General features: G+C 38.4%; 1 protein-coding gene and 1 long non-coding RNA gene across 2 annotated transcripts; both read left to right on the top strand.

Moving 5' to 3' along the window:
- Positions 1 to 6,149: 6,149 nt before the first annotated feature.
- On the top strand, positions 6,150 to 6,881 carry LOC122019168. The gene has a single exon (XM_042576665.1). The coding sequence runs from the start codon at positions 6,150 to 6,152 to the stop codon at positions 6,879 to 6,881; it is 732 nt and encodes a 243-aa protein (XP_042432599.1).
- Positions 6,882 to 6,912: 31 nt separating this feature from the next.
- Positions 6,913 to 7,512, top strand: LOC122018634. The gene is made up of 3 exons (XR_006121845.1): positions 6,913 to 7,022; positions 7,318 to 7,432; positions 7,503 to 7,512. It is a non-coding gene; the product is annotated as an uncharacterized LOC122018634 (long non-coding RNA).
- The last annotated feature ends 2,305 nt before the right edge of the window (positions 7,513 to 9,817 follow it).

The following is a 9,817-nucleotide window of genomic DNA, read 5'->3' on the forward strand; positions in this document are numbered from 1 at the left end:
GGGTAGTTCTTCTCGTAGTCTTTGAGTTGCCTGGAAGCATAAGCTATAACTTTTCCTTCTTGCATGAGTACAGCTCCTAGGCCCATCTTGGAAGCATCATTGTAGATGTCAAAACTCTTGTCACTCTCTGGAACTATCAGAATGGGAGCACTGGTCAGTCTCTTCTTTAGCTCTTGGAAACTCTGCTCACATTTATCTGACCATTCAAACTTCTTGTTCTTTCTGGTGAGGGCTGTAAGTGGAGAGGCTATTCTGGAAAAGTCTTCCACGAATTTCCTGTAGTACCCAGCTAAACCAAGGAAGCTTCTGATCTCCCTGACGTTCTTGGGTCTACTCCAGTTGTTGACTGCTTCTATTTTGGCTGGATCCACTTGAATGGCTTCTTTATAAATTATGTGACCTAGAAATGCCACCTGATCTAACTAGAACTCGCACTTTGAGAACTTAGCATAAAGCTGCTTTTGCTGAAGAGTATGCAGTACTATCCTCAAATGCGTGTCATGCTCCTCTGGGGTTCTAGAATAGATTAGAATGTCGTCGATGAACACAATGATAAATTTGTCAAGGTATTCTCTGAACACTCTGTTCATCAGGTCCATGAAAACTGCTGGTGCATTATTCACACCAAAAGGCATGTCTACAAACTCGTAGTGTCCAGATCTGGTCCTGGAAACTGTTCTGGGTGTATCACTTTCTTTCACTTCCAACTGATGATACCCAGAGCACAGGTCTATTTTAGGGAACACTATTGCCCTTTTTAGCTAATCATATAGATCATCTATTCTGGAATGAGGGTACTTGTCCCTAACTGCTACTTTGCTCAGCGCTCTAAAATCTATTCACATTAGCATGGATTCGTCTTTCTTCTTAACGAACAACACAGGAGCTCCCAAAAGTGAATGACTAGGGCGGATGTAACCCTTGTCAAGTAGCTCCTGAAATTGTTCTTGTAACTTGTTTAGCTCTGCTAGAGAAATTTGGTACAGAGCTTTTGAAATTGGGCTGGCGTCAGGAACCAATTCAATTTCAAACTCCACTTCTCTGTTGGGAGGTAGTCCAGGTAGCCCTTCTGGAAATACCTTTGGATACTCACAGACTACCTGAACATCTTCCTGCTTGGGTCTTTCTTGTTATCTTTGTCCTTCCAGTTCTGATTACTTGACTGGGTTCTCTGTTTCCCCACTGTCTTGTCTTCTATCTTGACTGGCTTGTGTTGCATTTGTTGAGCCTTGTTGCTGTTCAGACAGTGCTCACTAATGCCCTGCTGACCAGCTCTTCGCCAATCTATGGTCGGTGAGTTTCACTACTCACATTAGGTGTTATTTTCTGGTCTCAGCATTAGGAGCATCAGTCTGACTCGTTCTTTCACAGTACTTACTAACCCTAGGCAAAGGTGAGCTAGCCTGTTAAATCTTTTAACCGCTTCTTCTTCTGGTAGGTCACCTGGTCTAAACTCTATAAACTCCTCATAATGTTTATTGGTGATCCGTTGGCGGAAGAACTCTTAATAAAACTCTATCTCAAAGTCAACCAGTTCATCTGGTTGACTGCTCTCTTACTCTTAACTCGCTCCCACTACATACAAGCATCTCCAGATAGGCAGAAAGAGGCACACTTAATGGTATCAACCTTCTTGACTTTTGGTCAGTCAAGAAGCTCCATTGTGCTCTCAAATGTCTTGAACCAAGCCTGGGCATCCCAGGGCTCAGTCGTTCCTGAGAAGCTTTCTGGTTTCAGCTTCAGCCACTGGATGAGATATGCTTCTTGTCTTTTAGATGCTGTGGCGACTTCCAGGGCAGCTGATGGGACTTCAGTCACCACTGGGGTCTCCACATTAATGGTTGGGGGAGTGGGAGGAGCTGTCTTCAGATTGACCATTAGATTGGCAATCACTTGCTGCTGCTCGCTACTTGTCTCTGAAGTTGAGCAACAACTTCAGAGATAATAGGCCCAGGGATTCTGGGCTCTTCGTTCTCCTGATCTTGGTTCTCAGTATAAACGGTACGGGGATGTCCTCTTCTTGACATCCAATTATGCAGAGGAAAACGACTAAATAGCTTCTCTAATCCTTTCTAATCATATATATATATATATGAATAAAGAAAAGGGAAACAAAATCTTCTATCTTACTTAAACACTTAAAAACAAATACTCTATACTGCAGTTAATAATAAGGAAAGCAGAATAAAGAAAGAATTTTAAATACTTTCTTACTTGGAGACGGCAAGGATGATGTTGATGTGTGTGTGATGCTGGAGAATGGAACACTACTCTGATACCAACTGTAAAGACCACCCTTCTTACTACTACTACTACTCTCTAAGAGTGATCGTTACTTATCTACTAGCTCTACTTAACCGGTTTATTAAAAATCACATGGAAAACCCTATCGAAAAATTTCGGCAGAGTCTCCCCTGTACCGATGACCATTTTCCATAATACAAGCATAATATACTCAGCCACAGGCGGCTGGAAATATATTTCAATCAACCACGCAGTTTAATAAGAAATGAAAACTAACCACAACCACGCAGTTTAATAATTCAAATCATGCAGATAATGAAAAACCGAAAACATAACCTCTTACTACATAATTTTCTTATCAACTTAATAAGAAATTAAACTAAACAAATTCTTAAACTAAATGAGTTCTTTAGCTAAGTCCCAAGGACCTCCATAGTCCACACATCACACACTCCTCTTGCATCTCCTTGTCACCTTCCTTCACTGTATCTTTTCTTTCCCTTTATCTGCAGTAGGAGGAAATGCAGTCTATAAGCATAAAGCTTAGTGAGCGCTATCTACTCACAAAAACTCGATATGCATGTATATAAATAAAAAACATGCTAAATCTGAATGCTAACATATAAAACTACTCATGCTCATATATAGCAAAGGAAATCATGCTAACTGAAATGCTAATCATTGTATAGCTAAATATGCTCATAAACCAATAAGAGAAGCATACTAAACATGTAAAGCTACTAAACATGTAAAACTACTAAACATGTAAAACTACTAAACATGCTCATAAGAATAAAACTATAACAGCATGCTGAAAGCAAATAAAACTAAACATGCTGAATAATCTAATAGCAAGAAACAAATAAAACTATTACTGAATGCTTCAAACAACAAGAAACTAAACTTTCTAATTCTAAACATATTTGAAGCTTGTTTCATTTGTTTCAAAACTTATACTTTAATACTTCAAAATAATAATAAACTTCTTTTGGGCCCGGCATTGTACCAATTTGCGCGCATCCTTAATAAGAGTCGAGGTAGCTAATCCCGAAACTACTAAGGTACTTCTAGGCGATCTTGTGCCTAGGGGCGATCTAGGAGCCCACCCAATGGACCTTGTGTCCGGTACATGCCATTAAAAAGTAAAATACTTATTTTCTTTTTAACTATTACTTCCTTATACTTGTTATTCTTCAATTCTCTTATAATAAAATGCCTTGGCATTTCTTTGAGCACTTGATATGCTACTGATCTCAATTCTTAAAATTAGGGATCCTATTAAGACCTTGGTCTCTCTTTCTTATAACTTCTTATAAATCCCTAAAGGATTTATTAAAACTCTTATTCTTCCCACCTACAGGTAGATTCTAGAGTTTTTATAGAGCAACAGGTTTCTTTAAAAATGTATCAACAGAATCAAGCAAAAGAAAATAAATCAAACTTCTTTAAACATGCTACAATAAACATAAATCAAAAGGAAGCAAACTGAGCTCTCTAAGCATGCTACAATAGATATGAATCAAGAAATACTGAATTTGATTTCTTTAAGCTTACTCTAAAATAAAACTGCACTGCAAAGGAAATTACTCATATACATAACAACATAGTTGCTGGACAAAAAGATGAAAACTCCAAACATAGCATTCTTCTAAATCCTTTTCATTCCAAGAGGGAAACATTAAAACCCTATCTAACCTCTTCCACATTCCTTTTTTGGCTATGATGGTCAGCATCTTTAGGAAGTTTACAAATACTTTATGTTAGCTAACTGTGATTCATACTATTGTGACTTATTTCTCTACTTGCTAATTGATACATGGAACAAGATTGAAACTTAAACCTTATTTAAAGCTTAAAAACTAAATGCTTGCTGTAGCTTTTCATATAAACGCTCCGTGGTGCAAATCCTTAGGTTTTTCATATAAATGTTCTACACTTCAATGAACTTGAATGATGGGTATTGCTGAAGTGGTTTTCAACTCCAAACAACTACACCAACTTAGAATTTCAGAACTCACAGGAAATAAAACACCACAGAATGCACTAGAAACATCGAAGAAATTCCCACAAAGAATCCAAGTTCACTGTAATTCAGTGGGCAGAATCACAGTAATCGAATCTATACTAAACTGTGATAATTCTATAAATTGAACAGCATCGAATCAACCTCCTATCTACCTCATCAGTCCAATATTTCATTACAATAGGTAAACAAAGCCATCACAATCTACCACGACCTCCATGGCCATTTGAAGGAAACAAAGCTTCAACCAATCAACTAAGACATCAAGAACCAGAACCCGAAACTCACTGTCATGAGAAAACGTACAAAACCAAAGGTATTCTCCTAAGCAATCCAAAAGGAACAAAACACCACTACAATCTGTGACGGGAAACCAAATTCCATCTCAACACACTTCGAAGATAAAGACGGAAACGAAAATCCGAAAGCTACTCCTACTGCAGGTGAGAAGCAACTCACCTCGCTGTTCTTGGACTTACAACCGGAGAAGGAGGGATCTAGGGTTCGGGTAACTCAAATTCCAGCGGCTCCTTGCATCCTCCGTGCTCCCTTCGACGAGGGTTCGTGAAGACGGGAAGAACCTCTTGGATCAAACCCTTGACCGGCCACCGAGACGAAACCCTAGCTTCGTTCTTCAATTCCGCCCGAGAGGAGCCAGCGCCACACAGCGTGAGGAAGAGAAGAGAGGCTCGGGTGAGAAACGTTTAGGGTTCGGGAAAAAACTTAAGCCCTTTCTTATCACTAAGATTTTTATTAATTACCATACCTTAAATATTAATCAATCTTTCCTTAATTAACACCAACCGCTAGCCCAGTTGGTCGGTCGACCTTTTACCGAAGTCAAAGGTCTCGGCTTCAATCCCTCAGCCGCGCATTTTTTCCAATTAATTCACTAATCATTAACTATGCTATAAACTTAATTCTCACCATATATGGTTAACAAAACCGTGTAGCTCAGCTGGCTGGGCCTGTTTTGATTGGGTCAGTCCGACCCGAGATAGTCGGTTCGAATCTCACCTTCAACGTTTTTTTTAAAACTTTTTTCTTTTTGTAACCCTACTAAACGACCTCCAAAAATTATGTAAAAATACTCTAAAAATTCTTAAAAATCTCTAGAATATTTTAAAAGTATTTTCAAATATTTTTATGGACTTTTAGAACTTGAAATAGGGAAAATTGGGTCGTTACAGTTGACCTCAGGGTATGTGTTTATTTTGGGAGGTGTAGCTATAACATGGAGGAGTGTTAAGTAGAAATGCGTTTCAGACTCCACCATGGAAGCTAAATATGTACTACAAGAAAAACCCTCATAGACATCGGTGGAACAACAACGATTTTAAGCAAAAACCGATGTCTTTGAGTATTTTACACTAGTTTTTCCAAAAATCGATGTCTATGAGCGCTGATTTTCGCTCATAGACATCGGTTTTTTAGCCGATGTCTATGAGCGCCTTTTTTTTCGTTAATAGACACCGATTTTAACAGCGGTTTTTAAAACCCGGTGTCTATGATAAATAAAATAATTTAATTTTTTCACTCATACTTAGCCAAAATTTACAACACTTCCCTCCAAACCTAAACCTATATCGCGCCGTCCTTCCCCTTGCTAAATCGACACCCCTTCCTCTCCCGATCAAGATCAACACACGACTCCCTTGTGAGGTCTGTGGAAAACGACCACATCCATATCCTCTTTCCCCTTCTCTTCTCCTCTCCCTTCCGTCTTTGCCCTCTCGCGGGTTGCTCCATCTCTTAGGGTTTCTTCTCCTCATGGTTTCTGGTTTCTGGTTTCTTCGTCTTTTCCTCATGCTTCATGGTGCTTAGGGTTTTTGCTCCTTCGTCGTCTGCACATTTTGCACCTCGCCTAGGGATCTTTCCAATGATGACGTCCTCGACCGCTTCCGCTCTCATTCTCGCCATCATCCTTCTGCTTGTCGCCCCCTTGTCACCTGGGAACTGCGCATCGACTGGAGAAGGTAACGCTCTCTTCTTCTCTTTCGGTGGGTCGCGGAAAAATCGGAGCTTCGCCACGGAGTTTGCCCTCTATGGCGATGCTGAGATGAATAGCTCGGAGGTGAGGGTGACGCGTGCGGTGAACGAGAGCTCCGGGCTTATGATTTACTGGAAACCAGTCAGATTCTTTGGCACCAAGCCCGGGTTCTCTTCTTCCTTCTCGTTCTCTGTTTCGCCCGGCAATGGCGGAGGCCTAGCTTTCTTTTTATCTCCGGTCAGTGTTCCCTTGGAACCGGCGAATGGCGACTGGTCTAGGTTATCGACCAGTGTCGTTGCAGTGAAGTTCATGATGGCAGCAAGCCTCGTCGAAGTCGATGTTGGCGGAGAACTTTTGACAAAAAGCAGTAATCTTTCCGACGATGGTTTGCTTCTCATCCTCAGCAGAGGAGAAAAATTGCATTCTTGGATTGATTACGACGGAGAATCGAAGAGAATAGAGGTCAGGCTTTGCCAGGACAAGGATCCGAAGGAAGCAGCCCCTTCGATCTCTCACTCTATCGATTTGTCTTACATGTTGTGGAGGGAGGCGTCCTGGGTGGGTTTATCTTCCTGGAGTGGCAATTCTATGAAACATAACACAGATATCAATTTTATTCTTTAGTTGACTACTTAATGATCAATTTTCTAGGTTATTTATGGGGACACTGACTCTGTTATGGTACAATTCGGTGTGCCTTCTGTAGAGGAAGCAATGAAGTTAGGAAGAGAAGCATCAGAATATATTACAGGAACTTTCATAAAGGTACCCGAGGGTTGAGACATGATTATTTGAGTTGTGGATGTCTTAAATCATGTGTTTCTTTAAATTTCTATTACTTAGTGTATTATCAACTAGATATCCTAGCTGACATTGTAAACTAAGGGTATTATAACTAGATATCCTAGCTGACATTTTTAGTCTTCATTTTAAATCACATTTTATTTTCTTTCTTTATTTATTTACTATGAGGCAAATTTGTCATCCAAGAATATATAGTGCATATTCTCAAATTTTGTTTTTACTCTCTGTCCTAATTTTTTTAAAACATTTTTTGAAGCCCATTAGGCTTGAATTTGAAAAGGTCTATTATCCCTATTTGCTAATAAGCAAGAAGAGATATGCTGGATTGTACTGGACAAAGCCTGATAGTTTTGACAAAATGGACACAAAAGGTAAGTATTTGAACTATTTAATAGTTATTGAAAAAACATGATTTAGTGGCATTCAATTTCTTAACAACAGGCATCGAGATAGTCAGAAGAGCCAACTGTTTGTTGGTAAAGAATCTGGTAAACGAATGCCTACACAAGATACTAATTGACCAAGATATTCCTGGCGCAGTTCAATATGTGAAGAACACAATTTCAGATCTTTTAATGAACCGTGTGGATTTATCTCTTTTGGTTATAACAAAGGCAATTTCCAACTGCAGACAACATTACCATCTCGGTGATATAAGATCATATTTTAACATTTGTGTATGAACTCAAGTTTTTCTACCTTCTGTGGCAGGGTCTGACCAAAACTGGAAGTGATTATAATGTAAAGTCTGCACATGTTGAGCTTGCTAAAAAGATGCGAAAAGTATAGATCTTATCTGTTTGTTATCTTGCCTTAATTTAGAACTGTTTTTTTCATTATTTTTATCCTTGTAAAAAAATAAAAAGGTGACAAAGATCGATACATTGAGAACATATACTTTTAGCATGGAAAACCATTCATACCGAATTGGAGTGTCTTGAAGCTTAACTTGTAAAGTTTCTGAAACAACAAGAATAGAGTTAATAAGGATTCATCTGATTAATGCTGTAAAAAATCTTTCACTTCTTGTATGAATGCAATCCTTTCACTTTGATCCCTCAATTTGTTATCGAGATTTTGAAGAGAGCTATGACCCTTTGTGCTAAGGCTTATGTGTATAACACATCTTGTCAACAAGTGTCTCCTTTATGTTATGAAAGAATATTCAGCATGTAGTTTGAAATAATTGAGACTTTATAGATTTTAGTACCATTTCCTTGATCTAGGGCTAGAACTAGACTAATGGCAGACAATAATCAGAGTTACTTAAGTATTGTTCTTGCTCATCATAATGTGCACACTGCACTATCTATGTTTTCCCCTTCATTCGATGTAATGAGTTCTCTATTGTCTATGATCACATGGTCCTTTATTTGTATTGTTTATTAATATAAGTTCTTATCTCAGTATCCAAAGTAATGAATAGATCAATTTCATAACAACATTTTTCTTATCTAGAAATCTCATTACTTTTTTGCCTGTATAACTACTTACCATTGTGTCATTACAGGAGAAATTTTTATTGTTTCAGTATCAGATTAAGTGCTAAATTTTTATGGCCTCTTGATGTAATGATATATCTTGAGCCAAAGTAATCAAATCAGTTACACAAATGATAAATCATATGCATCATTGAATGTAACGACCACCCTTCTTACTACTACTCTCTAAGGGCGACCGTTACCTAACTCCTACTCTACTTACTAGTTTCACTTATGCTATTCTTAGCGACACTTAGATTTATCACGGTTCAGAGAAATTCCTACCGAAAAATTTCGGCAGAGTCTCCCCTGTACCGGTGACCAAATCCATAATACATAAGATATATACGCAGCCACAGGCGGCTGGAACACATTTTATTCACAACCACGCAGTAATAAATCAACAGGAAGAAAGAAACTACTCTAGCAATAGCAACAACTATACTACTCCAACTCATAATAAAAGAAAACTAATTACAAATGCGGAATAAACTTATTTACAGTCTCAACCCATAATAACACTTAAAAGAGAACTAAAAGAACTAAACAGAAAAGTCTTGGCAATTTGCCAGCTCATTCTGGATCTCTCCATAGTCCAGCCACCACACACATCCATCATCACCACCACCCTATCGCCTCCCTTCATATCTTAGCTTTTCCTTTATCTGCAGTAGGAGGAAAAAGAAAAGTATCTATAAGCGAAAACGCTTAGTAAGTACTAATCTATCTCACAAAACTCGAAATGCATAAATGAAATGCATAAGTGCTGAAACTGAAATAATAATAAAGCTATCTGCATGTGCTCATGGTATACAGAAAATGAACAGAATACAAATCATACTCAGTATCAAGCAGGATAACAAGAAACTAACAATGTAAACTTAGAATCAAAGAAACTAACCATTCTTATTTATTCTAAGCTTGGAACTTATTTCATTTCTTGTATCCTTGTGTTAGAAATTAATCTTTTAATTTCTATCCTTTACTTTCTTCTTCTTTCTTTCTTTCTTTACTTTTCTTTACTTTGGGCCCAGGCTTAGTACCATCTCATGCGCGTTCCCTAATAGGTTGGGGTTGCGAGCCACCAATCCTAAAAGAGCAGACCTCGGTCTACCAGGGCCAAGACCTCGGAAATGGTCACCTGGATTTGTTTAACGACAAGCTCTTGGATGTCGGTACTAGCCTCTTGCTTGACTTACTTGTTATCTTTCTTATTCTTTTATCTTCCTTATTATCTTTTATTAAAGATTGTGGGAGTCCTTTAAATATACTTAA

This window comes from Zingiber officinale, chromosome 9A (assembly GCF_018446385.1).
Source record: "Zingiber officinale cultivar Zhangliang chromosome 9A, Zo_v1.1, whole genome shotgun sequence".
In the NCBI taxonomy this organism is placed as follows: domain Eukaryota; kingdom Viridiplantae; phylum Streptophyta; class Magnoliopsida; order Zingiberales; family Zingiberaceae; genus Zingiber; species Zingiber officinale.